Genomic DNA, 22,884 nt, shown 5'->3' with positions numbered 1-22,884 from the left:
GGGGGCGGGGCCCAAAGTGATGAGATAAAAATATGCAGCACATACACACACACATGCTGCATACATATGTATATCAAATCTAAACTTACCATATCTACATATTTAAACATACACCATATATTATATACCATGTTTGTATCATAAATGTATAATCATTGAGATGCTTATTAGAATCAAATAGGATGCTCCATCAAAGTCCTGTTTTCTCTTCATAATAATTAAACAATATAGATTGCTGGAGGGTACACAGAAGTTAAAGTTAGACAGCATGTGTCCTGAGGCCAAGTTTCTCGACCTCTGTATGCTGGTTTTTCCTGTTTATTCACAGATCGATCTGTTTCTTACCTTTACTCTGCTCTATATTACAGAGACTGATTCATGAAAACTATACTTTCTAGGCTGTCTTGTTAGGTGGCTTCCAACTAGACTTGGACAATGGGAAGCAGTAGGCGTTTGGAAGTGGAAGGAAGGAAGAAACCAGGGTGTGTCTCCCTGTTTCTCTCTGTTTGGGATCCGGTCTCCAGAAATGGCTGAATGCCCTCTGTGATTATATCTTTGCTAGGCTTTCCTATCTCTGACCCCTGGCAACATGGCCTCCTCTCTGGATGTCTCCAGCTCCAGGAGTGTGGATAACTGACTGCTATTGCCATCTCTGGAGTGTCTCATCATCCTTTTATGTCCTATTACCCATTCAAGCACCTTTGTGACTTGCACCCCATATTAAATTTCCTTTATTGAACTGGACTGTGTTTCTGAACTGATACATTCTGTTAGCCTATTTCCTTGCCTGTATAAAGAGGGTAATAATAGAAATGATGTTCTACAATTGTAGATATTAATTAATATATATAAATTAGCACATAGCAAGCATGCAATCAGTATTGGCTGATTGCAGTATTCTTTCTAATTTCTTTAACTTAAATCTCTAGGGGCACCTGGGTGGCTCAGTCAGTTAAGCGTCTGACTTTAGCTCAGGTCATGAGCTTGTGGTTCATGAGTTCGAGCCCCACATCAGGCTCTGTGCTGACAGCTCAGAGCCTGAAGCTTGCTTCGGATTCTGTGACTCCCTCTCTCTTTGACCCTCCCCTGCTCGCACTCTCTCTCTCTCTCTCAAAAATAAATAAACATTAAAAAAAATTTTTTTAAATCTCTAATGCATGAGGACAGGAGCTACCAAATGCTATCTTTTGTGAGAGAGGAAGCATTTTGAATAAGAAATGGTCATACACATACCTTGTCTATAAACATAGCTGTTACAGCCATTATGTAGCTGTCAGTAAAAATACTAATCAGTTCATGTGTTTGATCCCATTGATTGTTTGAAAACCGTGCATGGACAGCAAGTTAGGTCTTCAGATGTGCTGCTAGCATGTATTAACTAGCTAATGTCCACCTAAGAACAGCACAACTGCACTCTGACTGTAATCTAATTATTTGTTCATTTGGCTGATGAGGCTTTGCACACAAAACAGGATGTTCCTACATGAAAATATTGGTTGACCTAGCAAAGTGGTTAACTACGATGGTGTATATATTCCATTCCTGTCTCCCTAAATTTATTATCTGCAGCTTTTAAAAATAGGTTTAGAATGTTTAAGCTTGAAGTGCCCTGACACAACCTGATGAATAGAGCAAAACTCTGCTATGTATCTATTTTCCTACTTTCCGTGGCTCTGCCAATTATAAGGTCTCCTCTTCTCTGAGCCTGCCAGTTATATATCCAGCTCCCTACTGGACAGATGCTCTTGGATAATGCATCAGCATCTAAAACTAACATATTCTGAATGGTGCTTTTTACTTCCCCTGAAAACCTGTCCTCTCTCAGTTCTTTCCATGTCAGTAAATGGCACCATAATTCACCCAGTTTCTAAGTTAACCAGAACCCATGAGAACCCATGGATATCCTTGATACTTTCTTTTCTCTCACTACCCACATCCAGTCTATCACCAGGGCTTGTCGAGTCCCTACACACCTGGCCACATCCCTTTATCTCTACTGCCATTTTGAGCAAAGCCAATAGCATCTCTTGCCTGGATTAGGACACTGCACTTCTTGCTGGTCTGCCATGCTTTCTCCTTCCAGTCCCTTCTCCACACAGCAGCCAGAGCTATCTTTTAACGATGTGGATCAGGTGTTAGCCACCTGCTACCAACTCCTCAATGGCTTCCTATTAACAACTAGAATAGGATGTCAATTTCTTTCTGAGACCTACGCGGCCTTGCACGTCCTCTGCCTAATCTTCCACCCTCATCCCTTCCCACTGCTCCATTCTGTTCATCCTGCACAACTGTTCTGGCCCTGGCAGCTCCTGAAGCACATCAGGCCCTGTCATTGGGGTCTTTCATTTGCAGATTTCCCTACCTGACACGTTCCTGTCCTGGCTCCTCCCATGGCCCTTTCTTTCTTGTCCTTCAGCATTCAAGGTAAGTGTTACTTGCACAAAGAAGCCTCAGCTAGTTACCCTTCCTAAAGCAAGCCCCCTGCCATTACCTGTAAGGAACCATTTTCTTCCCTCTTAGCACCGAAGCAGCTCTAAACTTCTCACCTATTCTGTTTTCCACTACTTTGCTGACCAAGGGCAGAGTAGACACTCAGTGAACACGTGGTTGAATAATTGCGTGAATATAAAACATCAGATCCCACACGTGAGAGTCTACAGTGTGCCAAGTAAGGTGATGGAAGGGTAGCTCGATCATATTAAATCTAAATCAGTGAGATAGTTAAAAAAATAAAAAAAGGCTCTGGTGCCTGGGCTATGTTCTGACCAAGTTTGATTATTTTTAGTGGATTTTTAGTGGGTTAATTTAAGGATGTATCTTGTTCCCAGTCTTTTAATCTCAGATTCATTGAATAAATACTGAATTAACTTTATGTCTTTCCATGTATTGATCATAGATTATTTAGTATTGCACTTTTAGTAGCTTGGTTAAAAGGAGGATGAATTATTAGTAGCATGATATCCAGTTACAGGAAAATTGACCACTTTTAGGGAATTAAAACTTCTGATGGAGAGTCAAAAGCTATCTGATTTTATTATGACTTAATATCTGCAAAAGGACGTATACTTTGCTGAATTAGGAAAACGGTTATTCTAGTTTCCTCTTAGGACATTTCCACCACACTAGAGGGGGCTGTTGTACTGAGTTTGCTCACTTAATGTTCAAAATAATCTTTTTATATAGACTTGATGTGGCTTTCCTTAAACTGAGAATCAGAAATGTATAGTATGATGATTTGTGCCCTTAAATACTTTTCATATGAGAAAACCAAATTTCTCTTCAGAGGAATCACCAGTCTTCATAGTCAAGGGGACTAGGTGTCCAGTACCTACCAAATCCTCCCAAATTCATAGAATTCAGATGAAACAATTGTCCCATGACCTCATTGGACACATTTAATCAAGGATTTCTTTGGACAGATTGGATTCATTTATTATAGTAAAATGGCCAAAGATCCACTGAATTATATTGCTTATGTTTATTCTATGCTTTATTCTTCCAGGGTAGAGAAATGAGCATTAGTTTTGTACCTTTGTATTATATCACCATCTAGGAAGAGGTGAACCAGATTCTAGAGTTAGCCATAAGGTCTTGCTTCAGACTCAACAAAATTGTGTACTTATGGAATCAGTACTAACAATTGTGTGTCTAGTTATAATGAGAGAGAATTTTAGAGGATGGGAGGCTGACCATATAGTATTCAAGAACTTTTTTTAAATTTTTCTGTTTTAAAAAACTTAGTTCTCTGATAGTCTGTGAAGCATTTACTTAACTGCTCTAAAATAGCAGAGTCTATATGTGAGAACCCTCAGTATGCTAGGAAAAGTGATGGGGAAATAGGACTCAGTTTGTTTGGGGGTGGGATGAAGTAAGATTCAAAAATCTAGAAGAAATTCACAGGTCATGGTGTGCTCAGAGAAGGAAGTGGTCACCCCCAGGTCACACACTTAAGATTTCAGTTCAGTACTCTTAGTCCGCATCTCTGTGGTATGTAAGCCCTTCCATTTTGAGGACTATGTAGTTATTCATCATTGTGAACAATACCTAGGACCAAGTAATTTTACAAACCAAAAAAAGATTTTTAAAAATGTTTTAAAAGACCTAGATAGTAAAAGTTAAGTACAGCACCATTGGAAACAATTCAGAAGCCTTGACCCCATATTCCAACTCTAGCCACTAAGAGGCACTCCTTCCCAGAAGAAGCAAAATATCAGCTATGTGGTGCAAAGCAGAAAGGTCATTTTCCACATGAAGAATTTTTACTTTTTATCTTATGTTTTAGCTATATATGACCCAATAATAAAATCAGTTCATAGAATGAAGAAAAACTCCCTGTGTGAGCGATCAATGGCATGCACTGGCCTCCTTGGTCCATGTACTGTGGGTACTCAGAGGCCCCGGAGGAGAATGTCACGCCACCTCTCTTTCCTCTCCTCACAGGACTGCTCTACGTTGGCTTTAGTGCCTGCATGTTTGGTCTCTACAGCTTCATGCCGGTCGTCATAAAGAAAACCAGCGCCACGTCTGTCAACCTCTCCCTGCTCACAGCAGATTTGTACAGCCTGTTCTGCGGATTGTTTCTCTTCCACTACAAGGTAAGTTGAGTCAGTGCCCCTCTGTGAAGACCATACTTGGTGAGAAAACAATCCCACATAGGTGGGAATGCCCTGCTCTGGAATGCTCCAGTGTTGTGTAGGGAAGTAGGAGTGCAGCTCCGTGTGCTAACCCCCCAGATATTCACCTTTCCACTAGAAAACAGAGGCAACATTTTGTCACAAGAGACCAGTAACTACAAGCACTTGATGGTGAAAGATAAGAAACTGCCATGGAGGGAAGGGCTTTGGAATAACGGGGGACAGTTTTTCTGACACCATTCAACCCAGAAGCTACTCTTTTTCCAGCCTAAAGCTAGTAAGGTTTGTATAGTTCCCAAACTATAGCCACACAATGGATTCTACCAAAGGCACCGGCAAGTTATGTTCTCATTGGAGAAAAGATGCCATTCCTGCAATTTCTGTTTTGCAGACATTTTCATAGCAAGCATGAGTGGAAAATGCTAATGCACTTGAAATATTGTTTTTTTACTCAAAGATTAGGGCTTGGACTAAATGAATGCAGAGAGATCTTTTAAAGCATTTGCAATTAATATATCAGCCCAAAGAAAAGAAGAAAGTATTTTGTCCAAACGTGGCAGTCTTTGTAAATGCGAGATGACCGACATGCTCCCCCACGGTAGTCAAGACTACNCGAGATCATGACCTAAGCGAAAGTCGGACGCTTAACCGACTAAGCCACCCGGACGCCCCAGATGCTATTTTTTAATGCTGCACTCACTTCAGACATTAACAGTTGATTGGAACTGGTATAGGAGAGGAGACCCACTTAACGAGTGCTGACTCCTTAACGAGTCCTGTTAAGATAAAGGTCAGTGGGGACTCTGAACAGGGTGAAAAAGGACCAGATGAAATATCCAGACAGATAAGACCAAACAAGGACAGGCAAAAGAAAAGACCTGTAGTTTGGACTGAGGACTGTAGGCACTTCTTGGGCAGCCAAGATCCAGCCTGACCCCCAGCATCCCTTAGGGCCGTGTTCCTGAAAGTCTCCTGTCACCAGCGAGACTTGCTAACAATGCAGATCCATGGGCCACACCTCAGAGTGGATACTGGAATCCATATTTAGGGATGTATCTGGAGGAGTCTGTGCTATTAATGGGCTCCCTTGGGAAGCTGATATCCTCTGACTTTGAGAAAAGATAGCTAGGAGGGATACGTGAACAGGGCCTCTTCCTATGCTTGCACTGACTTTGGTTAGACCTTTACATCGACTCTCCATGTAAACAAGCATCAGGAACTGAGAAAGCTAATGACCCAGCTCAATTCTCACTCTCTGCGGTCCATCTTCCTCTCCCAGCGTGTGTGTGTTATTACTTACTTGGGATGAGGAAGTTTGCTGGAGAGGAAACCATGTAGTAACCATCATGCCATCAGAAGGGAGGCTGTGTTATCTGAAAACTGAGTTCTTGTGTTCACCAATTTGGAGATGTAGTGGATGTTTTTATTTCTCACAGCAATGTTTCACTATATACATATATTTTGTAACTATTTAACAGATAAGTTTCTTTCATGCAATGATTGGTTCAACACAATAGGTGTTTTCTCTAGTTAAAATTGATTTCTGTTGTTTTTTAAATTCAACTTTCGAGGCACCTGGGTGGCTCAGTCAGTTGAGTGTCCGACTTCGGCTCAGGTCATGATCTCGAAGTTCATGAGTTGGAGCCCCACGTCTCTGTGCTGACAGCTTAGCTTCAGATCCTGTGTCTCCCTCTCTCTCTGCCCCTTCCCTGCTCATGCACTGGCTCTCTCTCTCTGTCTCTCTAAATAAATAAACATTAAAAAAATTTTAAAGTAAACTTTCAAGATAATAATAGATTCATGTGCAGTTTTAAGAAATAATACAGAGAGATCCCCATTTCCCCTTTACCTCATTTTTCCCCTTTGGTAACATCTTGCAAAGCTGTAGCACAATATCCAGATATTAACACTGGTGCCATTGGCACACAGAACATTTTATCCCCACGAGGGCTGCTCATGTTACCCTTCACAGCCATGCCGGCATGCCTCTCCCCCACCTCCATAATGCTGCAGAACTTCTCGTTTATTCTCCACTTCTCTAGATTTGTCACTTCAGGAATGGTATGTAAATGGAATTAACCAGTATGTAACCTTTGGGGTCTGTTAATTCTCTAGAGATTCATCCAGATTGTTTCATATGTCAGTAGCCCAATCCTTTTTATTGCTGAGCACTTTTCCATGAGATGATGTACCATGATTTATTTAACCATTCCCTTGGTGAAGGACATCTGAGTTTTTTCTAGTTAGGGCCATTACAAATAGAGCTGCTCTGAACATTCATGTACAGGTTCTTGTGTGAAGAGTTTTCATTGCTCTGCAATAAACAGCCCAGAGTCCTAGTGCCACGCATATGGTCATAACATGTTTAGTTTTATAAGATACTTTCAAATTGTTTTCCAGAGTGGTCTATTGCCTTTTATTATGAATATATGTTCATTGTGAGAAAGCCAGAAAATACAGTTACATTCTTTCACAAATTGATACAGTTTTATAGTATATATACATATATATATTTTATAGTATATGTGTATTTTATAGTTTATTTGTATTTTAATGAAATATGTTTTTATTTAATATGAAAAAACTATTTAATAAAATACATTTCTATTGAATGTAATTTATTAAATAAAGTAAAATTTAATAAAAAACTACTTTGTTACATGCTTTATGTAAACTTAGCATGTATGTACCTCCTTGTCATTTAATATCTATACATAATGTGTATGTGAGTCTGAATGGGTGGTTCTCAACTCGGGCTATGCATTACAATCGCTTGGAGAGAATATAAAACATATGCTGTGCCCAGGCCCCACTCCAGAGAGTTGGATACTGTTTGGTCAGGAATGGGGCCTTTTAGAAGCTCTACAGGTGATTCATCACTTGAGAATCACTCACACACAAGATTATTTTTAATGGATACATAGTTTTCCATGTAATGGTTTCAGTTTGTTTAACCCAAGATTTCTTGACCATGGCACTATTGACACTTTAGACCAGGTGATTCTCTGTTGGGCAAAGGGGGCATGTCCTTTGCATTAGAGGATGTTTAGTGGCATCTCTGGTCTTTGCTCAATGTCAATAGCATCGCTCCAGTAGTGGCATCAAAAATGTCTCCATATGTTGCTAAATTTTGAGAACCATTGATTTAACAATCCTTAATTATTGAACTCAGGTGATACCTCTTTTGGGCTAAAGAAATAATTTGGGGAATTAGCTTATACTAAATTTTTGCTCACATTCAATGTTTCAATGTTTTTTTCAAATCATTTTAAAATAAATCTTATAATTGGTCTGTTTAATTTCTCTTTTGAAACAGAGATCTTTAAAATAGTTTGAGAATCCTTTTGACCAATCAGGAACCCTGCAAAAAGGCAGTATTTGCAAAGCCCTGTTAATATTATGGTAGCCAGGATGAAAACACAGACAATGCTCTAGCCCTCCTTCCCCTTCACTTTCATCGTACCTACAGTTGACCCTATACCTCTGAGTTCTTAAATAAATACTGCCTTGTACTGTTCTTTCCTTGTTTTATGAATAGTATTTAGTATCTTCAAAGAAATAAGTTGAATACTCAATTTAAATCTAGAAATTTAAAAAAAAAAACCTTTCCTTTGCCTCTTTTCTAAAAGAATCTCCCAAGCAATGCCTGAATTTTCAAGCAAATAGACATTGTTTGGAAAATTCATGACTTTTTTACCCTGGCCCAGCTTGCCTGCCTCGGAAATTGGCCTTGGGCTTCCCAGATGGAAGGCTCTCTAGAGCTGGGGGGAAGGGTGGGTCTGAGTGGCTTGTAGGTTTCCCACTAGAGCCAGATGGGCCATGTCAGAAAATTGATTTTTAAATATGCTTATTGAAGGTACTCTTATCATCATGAGCAATTTATGTTCATTGTGAAATCTTGGCAAATTTTGCAAAGTTCAAAATTGATGATGTCATGTGATGGTGTGTGTGTGTGTGTATGTATTTGGGAGCAGAGAGAAGGTAGTTATATTTTCATATATCTTCTTTGGAGAAATGTCTACTTAAATGCCTTGACCATTTTAATTGGGTTGTTTGGTTTTTTATCATTGATTGTAATATTTCTTTATATATGCTGGGTAGTATATACACTTACCAAATACTTGATTTGTGAATATTTTCTCCCACACTGTGGTTGGTTGTCTTTTCTCTTTCTTGTTAGTATCCCTTGAAACATAAAAAGTTTAATTTGATGCAGTGCAATTTATTTAACTAGTGATACTTTTAAAAACATGAAGGGCACCAAGTCAATTCCACCATGGACCCCAGGCCACAAGTCTTTCCCAGGGGTCCCCAACAATTCTCCTCTCCAGGGCTGCTCAGTAATGATTGCCAGTTGCCTCAGATCACCTCCTTTAAGGGGATGGACGAAAGTCAGCCTAAGGAGGAGAAAATTCAGTTCAGATGAGGGTAACTTTTAACTATAAAGACTGTAGTCGGGAAGAGAGTTTAAGCCAGTAACCCTCAACTTTGGCTGCACATTGGAATCCTCAGAAGAGTTTTAAAAACACTGACGCTTGGGTCCCCCTCCCCCTGATCCCAATTTCTGCAGTCCGCAGTACAGCCTGGGCATTATATTTTTGAAGGCTCCTGAGATGGTCCTCTGATGCAGCTAGAATTGAGAGCCACTGCTTCAGACTGACTTTATGTGGCTGCAGGCATGTGCAAATGGGACCAAAGGGCGAAGATTATAAGATGATAGCTAAATATACAGCTATTAGCCACCCAAAAGTGGAAGAGACTGCCTTGGGAGTTTCTTTCACTGGAGGAAGCCGGATGCAAATGTGGGAGGGACCATGTGGAGGGACCTCCCACTTCAGTACTGACGACTGACCAGTGTCCTCTGGGATTGCATTTGGATTGGCTACAGTCTGCACTTATAGTTTATTCCCTCACTTAATCATGATGTCTTTACTCTAAATAACCTTCTGGCCTGGTTATAAATACCTGCAAGTTGAAAAGGGAGGGCTATTTGCTCACGGATGTTGCTTACCTGGACAAAACTAAATGATTAAATGAACTTCTCCTGCCCAACATTGATTATTTGCTTTTTCTTGCTTTCCACCTTTGGGAGAAATTCACTCCCTTCCCCACCCATCAGTCCACAGTCTGCACCTTCTCCTCCTCTTGTGCTGACTGCCATGCTGACTGGGCAATAAAGCCCCGTGTCCCAGGGAAGCAAATGACCTAATTCTGAATTAGACAACCTGCACGATATAATGCTCTTGCAAACTCCGATTTTACAAGACTTTTGAGAAGTGGTTATATGTCTATTCTTTATTACTTGACAACATTATTGAGTCCAGAACACTCAATCTATAACAATCCATGGAAAGTACAGAAAATGAGCATTATTGGGCCTCAGAAGCCCCCAAAGCCAAACCCAGGAAGAGATTTACACTAGAGATTTACAATTTGATGGTGTGTTGGCTTTTCAAGGTTAGAGCTTGATCAGTTATGAACTCTACCCCCGTATACTTATTGTACAAACAGGATGGTTTTGAAATGAAAGGATCAGATTCCTATGACTGCTCTAACAAATTACCACATATTTAGTGACTTAAACCAACATAGATTTATTATCTTACAGCATTGGAGGTCAGAAGTCTCACTGGGCTAAGGTTGTTAACAGGGTGTGTGGCTTCTGGAGGCTCTAGCGGAGACTCAGTTTCCTTGCCCTTCTCACCTTCTAGAGGCTGTTTGCAGTCCTTGGCTCATGGCCCCAATCTCTATTTGGAAGGCCAGCAGTATAGCATCTTCAAGTCTGACCTTGGTGAGATCATATGGGGTCTGCCCAGATAATCGAGGGTAATCTTCCCAGCTCCTTANTTTTGAGTTTACTTTTGTGCATGGTGTGAGAAAATGATCTAGTTTCATTCTTCTGCATGTTGCTGTCCAGTTCTCCCAACGCCATCCGTTAAAGAGCCCAGCTCCTTAATTTAATCATATCTGCAGAATCCCTTTTACCGCATGAAGTAACCTATTCACAGGTTCCAGAGACTAGATGTGAACACCTTTGGGGGCCATTATTTCACTTGCCACAAGAGGACTGTTAATAATTACACCAAGATAAGTGAGGGTACATTGGTTCCAAGCCGGAACACATATGGCTGTGCTCTTTTTAGAAGCTGCATCTGGTGAATGAAGACATATTCTCCACCTAGGTAGACACTGCCCTCTGTTGAGTTTCCCAACTGATTTTTAGAGTCGTTCTGATTACCTACTCTTGTGTGACTTTAACAAAGAGAACACTCCGTCATGCATAGAGAAAATGGATTAGGGCCAGAGGGCTACTGAATGTCTCCTGGGTGAAGTATGAATTCAGAAACATGGTGTGGTAAGCAGAACACAGGCTGCCAAGTCAAAGGAGCCTAGATGTAAAGTGTGGCTTCTTTTTACTCTTTACTTACTTTGGACCAGTTATTTATTCTTTCCCAACTTCAGAGTGACGAGACCTGCTTTATGGAGTTTTTGAAGGGAGTAGATCAATTATAAATGGCAACCAGTAGTGATTCATTACTCTGATTAAATATATGCTTCAGAATTAGTAATCCCCATCTCATTCCACTTTTAGGATACTAAGTTATTTTAAGAGTTTGTAACAAGGTGTAGCTTTTAACTATTTTTTGTGAGTTTTCTCCTATTCCTTGTTTGAAAAAGTGAAACTGGGTCTAATCATACAAACCTAGAAAATATTATATCAGTCATTTTCTGCAGAACTCCTTCATTGCTTACAATAAGATTTTTAGGTGACAGCCATAAATACAAAACATTCAGGTGCTGTTAAAATAAAATGCCAATAAATTCTTTTATGATATGCCATCATATGTTGAACATTCTTCAGGAAAATAGCAGCCAGTGTTGAATATGCAGAATATTCCTTTTCGCTTGACATTTAAAATAGAAAATGGCTTACTTCACACACTTTGCTATTACCTTTTCAAGGTTTAATATTGTCACAGAATAGCTGTAATAAAGTTGAGAGTAATTGCATAAGTAGTGATTATTTTTTTGTAGCTGCATCAGAATAAACAGGAAATTGATAGAGAAGAAATGAATATTGTAAATTCTTTCTAAATTCCCTTTAAATGCTCTCCCTTGGCACTAGTCTATATGGCTCCCCACACTGAGCAGCCTGAAACCCCAGGTGATCTTATTCAAAGAGTAACATTTTAGGAAAGTAAAGGCTCCGTAAAACTTATACTCCTACATCGGGAAATAGGTTTTTATCGTCCAGATATTCTCTGCTAAAAAATGGGGAGACAGTAATTTCAAAATCATCTGTCCAAGAAGGCTACTTCCAATGTTCTGGGTAATGTGTTCGTGTGAATTTTTTAGAATTTCCTCTGTATGGATTCGTTAGAAAACATTCTGCATGTTTAGCCTCATCTTTATACCTGATCAATTGTTTATAATTGCTGCGAGTTGTTTTTGATGATTAATCATAAAAGTGTCTTACATTGTCAACTGCCTAGTCTAGCAATCCACATTACATCCTGTGAGGACAGGTGTAGAGTCCCATGATCCTCCCTGACCTGTTCTGTCAGCCACTAAATATTTCATCTCACATGTGCCAGTTTCTCATACTGGTTTTGTTGTTCATCTTGTTGTTGTTGTTGTTATAAGAGATTTGGCAAGAAAAGTTTAATAACCCCGGATGTGGGTATAACTTAATAATATATGATTATACACTAAATCTCAAAGAACTTCGTTAAACAAATATTTATTTATTCTATGCCTGCTATGTGCCAAGCACTGTTTGGGTGCTTAACTTTTCATTTATAAATAAAGATGACAAGAATACTAAAAATCACCAAGTGGATTAATGCGAAGGCTGAGATTCCAAACCACTGAAACTTGAATAGACCAACAATCTCAAGCATCCTTAATATCTGAGTGCTGATGCCAGAGAGTTTGCAGAGATTGCGTTAACAGTAGAATCTTTCATTAGCTGTGTATCAGAACCTGGAGCCAAGCAAGCGCTGATCCTCTGAGGTGGCAAGCAATTTGAGTAATGGAACTGTACTTGAGCAACCAAGGCAGGCAGCCTCTGGCTGCGGCAGTCAATGAGCATAAAAGCAATAGTGCACATCTTACTTATAAAAACACCCTCATAAGCAGTTTGTTATATTTCCTTCAAGAAGAATGGCATCTTCAAAGGTTATGATTGTTAAGTGTATAGTACTAATTATAAATGGGAGATTTTGATTTTTTTATTATTACTTTTTTAATTTTAGAGAGAAAGAGTCCAAGCAAGGGAGAGGGGGAGAGAAGAGGAGAGAGAGAGAATTTTAAGCAGGCACCATGCTCAGCAGAGAGCCTGACACAGGGCTCGATTCCACAACTTAGGGACCATGACCTAAGCCAAAATTAAGAGCAGGATGCTCAACAGACTGAGCCACCCAGGTGCCCCTAAATGGGAGGATTTTAAATTAATACTTACCTTTTATGACTCTTTTCATATTTCCTAAACTGTCCCTGGTGAGTAAAGAATTGGAGAAATCAGCATCATTGAGGCCCCAAAGCATTTCACATGAAATGGTGAGGTGATAGAACAATGAATGTTTGAACTTGGTTCCCCCTGCCTGAAAACCCAGTAAAGTCTTTTGAAAGCTCCATCTTCCTAAATTTATTAGGGTATGTGTTGCTAGCCCCTGTGGATGGGAGACAGTGCTTCCCGTGTAGCCATTCAGAAACCCAGACTCCTTCCATCTTGTGGCTCTGCCATCCTCTGGGACAGTATTAACACACTGGGATCTGCAAGCCAGCCACTTGTTTTTGCGAATACAGTTTCACCGGAGCACATTCATGCCCATTTCTTTATGTGTTAACCATGGCTGCTCCTGCCTTACAACAACACCATTGAGTAGTTGTGACAGAGACTGTGTGACCCACAAGCCTAAAATATTTACTATCTAGCCCTTTAAGGAAATGTTTGCCAGTCCCTATCTCTATTGAGACAGCTTGGAGACTTTTATGGCTGTGTCTAGAGTAGTATGCATAATCTCCTCCTCATTCTTTTGGCCGGAACTCAGTCATGTGGCCACACCTAAATGCAAGGGAGGCTGGGAAATGTAGTTAAGCTATTTGTACAGTAAGGAAAGAATATAGGTTCAGTGAATAAGTAGCCAGTCTCTGACACATTAGCAATTCCTATTTATTAGAAATATTGGAAGGATTAGATAAGTTGGGATAAATTGTGAGGCAGGTCCAGAACCATAGCTGGAAGTATAAATTCCTTATACATGAATCTATTCATAAACTACACATCACAAATCTTTTGAACTCACATTATCAGGACAAGCTGTAGGGAAAAACAGAATGAGCTAGAAAGGTTGCAGAAGTTTCAAATGGAAAGGCTTGTGGTTGCACTGGAGCGTAGCCAGGAAAAACCAGCTAGTTGCCTCCCAGGAGAATGCATGCGATGTGTTTGTCACCAGGTGCACAGTCCAGCGCCCTCCTAATACTCAGACACCTAATTTTGTCATCTGACCTGTATGTGTCCATCTTCCATGGACTAGAAGATAAATGACCCAAGCTCACAGAAAGCAGAGCATCAGCTTGCTAAGGTAAAGAACAAAGGTTGGCTCAAACATAAAGGCTAAAACAGAGCCACCCCTCCACACATCTTCAGGAGCTACTAAGACTAATTTTCAACTATATATCTAAGGTGTGGTGTTTTTATGTACTCCCTTCTATGAAAGATAATACTGTCCCTCCTTCATTTCCTGACTACTGTTGTACTGCTTTTATATTATCGATGATTTTAACAGTGGATTTTAATCAACATAGTCCTTATGGTTTTTAAGCCGTATTTCCATACTTACTACATTTCCTATATATATCGCCAGTCCCTGAAATGCAGGCTCTTGTTTCTGCATTCTTTATTTTCCTTTATGTCTTAGATTTCATCACGGCTGGTGGTGTTAGGAAGCAGGGCTGCTATGTATGGTTGTACAGTCTGTCTACAGTGTAATTTGTCCATTTCTAGGGAATATTTTCCAGCAGATGGTAGTCAAATGCCTCGAAGAAAGAAAGAGTTCACAGTCACTGGAAAAGTGCCATTGGGCTGGCAGCATGTCTGTCAGGAAGTGTTCATAGGGGCTCTATCTCCCAAGTCTTTACTTCCTTGAAAACATTTCTTATATTTATTTATATTCAAAGGATAATTTTCCTAGGTTACATTTTCTTTTTCTCAGAACTTTATAATTTTTGAGATTTGTTTTGCTTTGTTTGAAAAATTGAGAACTATGTGCTCGCTTCGGCAGCACATATACTAAAATTGGAATGAAAAATTGAGAACTATACCCAACCCTTTTCAATCATTTGAGTTATTGGATTTTATCTTTCAGTAGTTTGAGGGTTTCCCAAAAAAGAGCCTACAAGTGTCAGATCTCTTCTTTCTGTTTGAGAATGTCTGTCACGTCTTTACACTTGTATGTAGGTCAGCTTGGTCCGTGGCCTGTCTCACTCCCAGGAGTATAATTCCTTGGTGGCCTTGAACCCCTCCGACCCCCCACTCCCACCCCCCGCAGTTTACCACAGAGCCTCAGATAATGGTAGATTCCAATGCATCCTCACCCTGCCTAGTTGAGAATATGAGGCAGTAGGAAAGGGTTTCTGTTCCTGAGAATGTTTCCTTGACTTTCCCCTGAGTTTCCCTAATCACCACTTAATCTATTCCTTCCAAATTAGAGAGAGATCTGAAAGTAAGTGTACTCACCCAAATGTGAACATGAGGCCAAGGGCAGATGGAACAGCAGCATTGTTGCATGCCAGGGTCCAGAGTCAGACTCTCTGGGTGTTAATTTCAGCTCACTCTACCAAAGGGTTCCTAACATTTTCCGGACTATACACCCCTTTGTTGGTCTGGTAAAGCCTAGAGATCCCTATCACAATGTTTTTATGATTTTATGTTTATTTTATGTCTAAAATAAAATACATAGCATTACAAAGCAGGCTGATTATATTAAAGTCATCAAAATATTTTTAAATGTGATGCTATAGTAATATACAAATCACAGGTTCTAGAAGCACACCTAATAACTACTGTCATGTCAAAGCAGTGATGAGTGTACATCTGGAAAGATCTGCAGCAATTGTCATGTGATATGAAAATATATGTGATTTCTGTTGGCAAAAAGTCCAAGGCACTGCTCGTACTAATGCAGCTCATTTCTTCCATTTATAATGAAGAAATGCTAAATGTCAGTTAGAGATCAGGGTAAATAAAAATCCAAGGTTTTTGTCTAGGTTTACAGTACCCCTGAATTCTATACAGGAACCCCTGATGCTAACCAGTTATACAGCCTTGTGCAAAAGTTACTTAACTACTTTCATCTATAGTATCTCCATCTGCAAATGGGGGTCCTAATAGTAGATACTGTGTAACTGGGAGCATCAGAGTTCCCAGTATAGAAATGTAAATCACTGGCTGCATTGGCTGGCTCAGTGAACACTCAGTAAATAATGCCATTATTAAGGATGGAACAATTTTGAGTGCTTGTAGTTTATGTTCTGCACACTTTTAAATATTGCATAAATTATGTATTACTGAAACCATATGCATACATTATTTTTATAATCATAAAACAATAAAGTTGCTTTTATCCTGAAAATACATAAAGCTAGGAATATCTTCCAATAAAAAGGAGGTCTAAATACGAATCTCTGCCATTGCAAAATGGACCAGAATTGCAACCAGAAACTGATTAGAAGGTTCTAAATGGTTTATTCTAAGTTTTAACGGACAAGCATGAACACAAAGGGAAAGTGTTTTTTTGTGTCTGTTTTCCTCATCACTTTCACGTAACTAAAAGTGCACTCACTACATTGCTAAGCACTAATGTAGTCATATGCCAGTCTCTTTCACATTTAAATCTATTTGGGGATGTCGTTTTATTTTTAAAATAAATACACTGTAAACTATTCTGTGGAGCCTCAAATTCAGCAAGGTAACTCAGATGAGCTTGAATGTAAATTTGGTGAGTGGCTTTCTGTCCAGTTCTTTTTTGATGCTGTGTGGAACCAGGCATTAGTGTGCAGAAGAGTACCTGCTTCGCATTGCTCTGTGGAGCTCTGTGTCAGCAATTATTGATTGTACTGGTGTTTCCTTTGTATACTAACCAGCTCCACTTTTAGATAAAAGGACTGACCTTATGTAAGAAGGAAGTACAAAGCGCCTGATGACAGAGCTCCCTCTCTGCTGAATCCCTGGTGTCCAGTACAGTGCCTGGCACAGTACGTGGTCAGCAATTATTTATTCAAGGCAGGGCTTATCTCTACAAGAAACATTAGAGGTTACACCTCAATTTCCTAGGCTGAACATTATCTAGGAATTTTCACATGAGAAGCAAAAAGCTGTTGATTGATATGAACTCTTTACATCTCAAGTGGAAGCGGCCAGCTGAAAAGTAAAGAAAAAAAAAAATAGCGTCCACAATAGCAAGCCACGATTTTGATTCATTCTTTGATTGAATTGGTGGATTGCTTAGAGAACATCTTCAGGTAACATGGAGCTTCGAAAACCAGTTCAATGTCATAGTAACTATTACAGTATCGTGGGGGAGTGGAAGAATGGAGCTCACAGCAGGGATTGAAAATTTGCTGAGAAATGTTTTCTTTGAATAGGAAAAATCATATCTAACATTCAGACTTTTATTCATAAGACATCCCACAGTGAAATTGTGAATTGAGTCATTATCACATACTATATTCCCATATCTGTATTTGTATTGTCTACAGGCACAGAGGTCAGCAAACTGGTAAGAGATCAGATTATACATAGTTCAGGCTCTGCAAGCCAGGCGGTCTCTCTCACGTCTACTCAACTCTGCCATCGACACGGCTATCTTCCAATAAAACTTTACAAAACTAGGTAGCTGCTAGATTTGCTAGCTTACTAACACCTGATGTAAACACTAACTGTCCTTGCAAACATTTTGCTAATCCTCAGCACCAGAAAACAGCCATCTCCTCTGAAAAGTGTGTCATTAATAGAGCTACAGAAAGCTATACACAAAATGTTACAAATCTCTTTGCACTTCAAGTGTACAGACTTGCTTTTAAAGCTAATTGAAATAATTTCTACTTAGTTTTAGCATAAGTGGTGTATGCGGCTTCTGTTTTAGCTCTTGGTGGCATCTATGGCCATATCTGTGAGTTTTGTTATAAGGATACTCATGGCATCCATGCAGTCCAGTGAAATGTCTTCAGTTTATTGGTTTATTATTTGCATTTTACATATGAGTGGAATGAGTGGGGTGCCAATGCAAACTGGCAGCCCTGAGTGAAGATGTGAAAGGGAAGGGATATTAAAGTCACCACTTACAGAAAAGGATGAAGCAAAGGCATCTGTAGAGATGGAGCGCATTCCAAAAGTTTTATCTATATAATGTGCCTCAGAAGAACCGGCAATATCAGATAACAATAATATTATCAAATTAGCTTTCCCAGAATCACATGTCCAGAGAAAAGAGGCCCTTATACACCCAGGCTAGACAATAAAGGAGGTCATTTCCAAGTGACAAATCTCTTTACATTTTGGTATTATCTCACTGTGCCCATCTCCCTCAAAACTATAGTCAGAGACATCATAGATGGTTATGATCATATCAGTTCATGGATGTCAAATTTAGAAGACAGCTCTAGATTCTGATTTTTTAAAATGTGTTTATATAATAGTAACAAACTCAAAGTTCAAAATATTTTTAAGCCTTAAGACATTAGATAATTTTATTTTTTTAGTCTTTTTTTAAAACATAATTTATTGTCAACTTACCTAACATATAATGGACACAGTGTGCTCTTGGCTTCGGGAGTAGATTCCCGTGATTCATTGCTTCCTCACAACACCTAGTGCTCATCGCAGCAAGTGCCCTCCTCAATGCCCACCACCAATTTTGGCTCCCCCTCCCTTGCATCAACCCTCAGTTTGCTCTCTGCATTTAAGAGTCTCTTATGATTTTCCTCCCTCTCTGTTTGAAACTATTTTTATAACAAGTAAAAAATTTAATTTAAAAGAGGGATAAGAAACTAACACTGTTGTTGAATGTCTGTCGCATTTATGATAGATAGCACTTCATGGATTTTGAGGATTATACCATACTGTGGAAATGTAGTGATAATGATGTTGTAAGATTTTATTACGGAATAACCAAATATTCTGGGCCTGATGCCAATACTTCTTAGTGATATTTTGGAATTAGAAAGTGAGTGTTGAGGATTACTTAAGAGAAGGTGGAAGCTATTCATCAGGTACCAAACTTATTTAGAAAAAAATTATTAACTATTAAAACCATAATGTGACTTCCTCCTTGACATCTGCCACATCATGACATTCTTTACAATTACTCATCCATTTATTTCATATTTCTGTCTTTCCTGCCATTACCAGGTACATGTGAAAGAATTAAAGAATTCCAATGTGGTTGTAAGAGAAGCCCACTTTGCATTTTGTCAAACATTTCCCCCTTCCACAGCCATGATAATATTTCTTGATGATTGTTCATTTCTATGAATTGAGGAAGAATAGCATCCAACTTCATCAATAATCCATTAAGTTTATTCCAAGATATGTTGAATTAAAGTTGAATCCTTCCCATATGCATAAAGATATGGATTGCTTTTAGAAACTTGAATATGAGGAATAGAAGAGCAAAAAGAATCATGCTGCAATGCAGTTAATGAAGCAATTAGGAGATGGGAAGAGGATTGGGTGAAGGGTCAAGGCCTTGGAGATTATATCAGCATCACTATAAGATGGTGCCCTAAGCATTCTACTGAACCTGCCTCAGCTCCAAGATGTTCATCATAGTACTCCGTACTTCTCTGAAGGTTGGTTGTTAAAAACTGATATGAGATGAAAATACTTTAGAGGAGTTGACAGCAGCTTTGTTTGCTAAGATTATCATGCTTCAGTAGTGTTGTTATTAATTGTGCTTTCCTAAATATGGTTCTTTTCTTAGAATGCTTCTCAGGTTGCAAGAATGGAGACTATTGGAGAAATGGGAGAACTTTATAGATTAAATACTGGCCGGAATTATACCTACAACACAAATAGTTAATGCGAGTATCATAGAAGATGTTAAGTGTACATCCTCTCTGTTTAAAGAGATGATATGTGAAGACAAGGGATTAAATGCACCATGAGAAATGCTTCAGAATCACATATCCTCAGAATATTCACCTTCAGTAACTGAGATTCAGACTTCGTTTCTCCTTGCTGATCCTCTGTTAAAATATATTCTCTTTCTACTGCCATCATCTTAGTTCAAACACCAACATGTCTCATTTAGACCATTGCAATAGTCTCCTGGTCTGCCTGCTTCCACTTATTCATCTCTACAGTTAATCACCCACCAGCAGCCAGAGTGACCCTTTTATTTTTTTTTTAAGTTTATTTATTTATTTTGAGAGAGAGTGCATGCATGCAGGTGGAGGGAGGGATGGGGCAAAGAGAGAGGGAGAAAGAGAATCCCAGGTGAGCTCCACGCTGTCAGCACAGAGTCTGACACAGGGCTCCAGCCCAAAAATTGTGAGATCATGACCTGAGCCAAAATCCAGAGTGGACACTTAACCGACTAAGGCACCCAGGCGCCCCCCCCAGAGTGACCCTTTTAAAATACCAATTAGATAATACTCTCCTCTGCTGAACACCCTTCATTCTCATTGCATTTTGAGCAAAATATAAATGCCATGTTTACACAGTTCCTAAGTAGCCTATGCTTTTATGGTTCCAACCTCCACTCTTGACACTTGCATACCATACTGTTTTCCCTTAGAAAGGGGGAAATGGGTGCCTGGGTGGCTCAGTCATTTAAATGTCCAACTTCAGCTCAGGTCATGATCTCGTGGTTCGCATGTTCAAGCCCTGTATCAGGCTTGGTGCTGATAGCTCAGAGCCTGGAGCCTGCTTCAGATTCTGTGTCTCCCTCTCTCTGCTCCTCCCCTGCTCACGCCCTGTCTCTGTCTCTCAAAAATAAATAAACACTAGACAAGTTAAAAAAAATAATAATAAATGAATAAAGAAATAAATAATAAATGTTTAAAAATTTTTAAAAAGAAACAGGGAAATAATCATAGCTTTCTCATGAGTTATTAAGAAGCCAAATAATGTAAATCCCACTAAACAGTGCCTGGTACAGAGGATGCACTCAACTGTGAATTGCTACTAAGTGATGGACATTGGCGATGTTGGCTGTCCTTCTTTGTTATATAAATGTGCCCTTTCCTCCTCGGGCCTTTGCTCTTGATGTCCCCCTGCCTGGACTTGCTCTTCTCCAGCCTTTCCCCTGGCTGCTTCAGTCTCAACTTCAGTGCCTCATCTGTAGAAAACACTTCCCTCACTATCTATGTAGCTTCCACCAGACTCTCACATCACCCTGTTGCCTGTTTGTTTCCTTCATAGTGTTGCCCAAAATCACATTACAGATGAATTCCTTCTAATGTTGTCAGTCTTGTCTCCCACAACAGACTAGAATCTAGGAATGGCATTATATCCATCACATTTATCATTATATCCCCAGCTCACGAAATGGTAGTAACTGTATGGATGGACAGCAAGGTGATAACTAGGGTCTTGGCTCACAGTTAAGCTAAGTTACTGCATGAATAATTCATTGCTGGGTCTGTTAGTTCTTTAAATCTGCTGTAACAGATTACCACAAACTTTGTGGCTTAAAACAACTGAAATTTATTCTCTCACAGTTCTGAGGATCAGAAGACCAAAATCTATTTCAAGGGGTGTGCAGCTGCACCCCAGCAGACTCTAAGCCTAGGGTGGGTGATGGTCCAGTGAGGCCAAAGTAAGACCCAGAGACAGTGATCAAGAGGTAGGTTTGTTGGGGGAAACTGTGCACAGGGAGCATCTGCTGCTGGGATCTACATGCAGCAAGTTTTTGTATCACAGCAACTTAACCCAGCAACTATCAGTAGCCCTTTCCCTCCTTGCATGGCTAGCATTTCCAAAACATCAAGGCGTACCACCTGGATACTCTTCATTCCTGGGGGTATGCTCCAGGTTAGCCACCTCCAAAGTCCCTGACCTTGAACCCTGAACAACACATTCTGCTTGCTGGGAATATAGCGGGAGGACAAGACCTCTACATTTTCAAGCTAGTGATTAATAGGGACATTCAGAATGTGCTAGCACCAACTAGCCATCCAGCGTGTACCACTTACCTGGCCAAAATTCCATCTTGGGAAGAATCTGTTCACTACCTCTGCCAGCTGCTGTGGCTGCCTTCTTTCCTTGGCTTATGGCTACACATCACTACAGTCTTTAAAGGGAGCCTCTTCAAATCTCTCTTTGCTCCGTCTTCACAAACCCTTCTTCTCTGTGAGTCTAACATCTCCCTCTGCCTCTCTCTCGTAAGATAGGCCCACCTGAACCCAGCTATATTAGCATGTGCTCAGACTACCATAACAAAATACCACAAGCTGGGTGACTTAAACAACATGAATTTATTTCTCACATCTGGAAGCTGGAAATCCAAGATCAGGGTCCAGCAGGGTTCAGTTTCTGATGAAAGCGCTCTTCTTGGCTTGTAGAAGTCCACCTTCTCATTATGTCCTCACTTGGCAGTTTCTCCATGTGTATATATATAGAGAGAGAAGTGAGGGAGAGAGTCCTCCTGTGACTTATAAGGACACTAATTCACTAATTCACCTTTCTGACCTCATTTAACCTTAATTACTTCCATAGAGGCTCCATCTCTAAATATAAGACACATTGAGGTTATGGCTTCAAAATACATATTTAGAGGGGTGGACATATTCAGTCTATAGTGCCCAGGATTTAATCTATATCACCTCAAAAGCCTTAACTTAATCATATCTGCAAAGGCCCCTTTTCAAATGAAGTCATTAACATTCAAAGGTTCCAGGTATTATAGTATGGATGTACATTTGGGAGCCACTTTCCAGCCTACAACACTGAGGAAGGAAAGCAAATTGCCAAACTTACATATATTTGTGGATTCTCAAAGATGGCTTATGCTGACAGGCAGTGGTTGCTCTAAATTAATAAAGCAGAATAGAAACTTATGAGGATTCCTGTGACTTACGTAATTATACATCATTGTAGGAAAGCTCAACATGAAAATAAGTTCAAACACTCAGCCTGTAAACCAAGGGTTTATTATTTGCCTTGACAAAAAAGCCTTCCACTTGCCGCGCTCTTCTTTTAAGTTGCCAATTCCATAAATGCATTTGCAATTCAATTTGATTCATG

The 22,884-nt window shown here is 39.7% G+C and overlaps 1 protein-coding gene across 1 annotated transcript in view; it reads left to right on the top strand.

The window, feature by feature from the left end:
• SLC35F1 (solute carrier family 35 member F1) overlaps positions 1-22,884 on the top strand; it is a 177,322-nt gene that overhangs the window by 141,107 nt on the left and 13,331 nt on the right. Inside the window, exon 9 of the mRNA XM_077755982.1 lies at positions 4,441-4,595. Coding sequence (XP_077612108.1) covers positions 4,441-4,595 — 155 coding nt within the window. The remainder of the gene's footprint in view (positions 1-4,440; positions 4,596-22,884) is intronic.

This window comes from Crocuta crocuta, unplaced genomic scaffold (assembly GCF_008692635.1).
Source record: "Crocuta crocuta isolate KB4526 unplaced genomic scaffold, BGI_CrCroc_1.0 scaffold772, whole genome shotgun sequence".
Lineage (NCBI taxonomy): Eukaryota > Metazoa > Chordata > Mammalia > Carnivora > Hyaenidae > Crocuta > Crocuta crocuta.
Note: the sequence above shows the minus strand (reverse complement) of the source record. Positions and strands in the feature narration are given on the sequence as shown.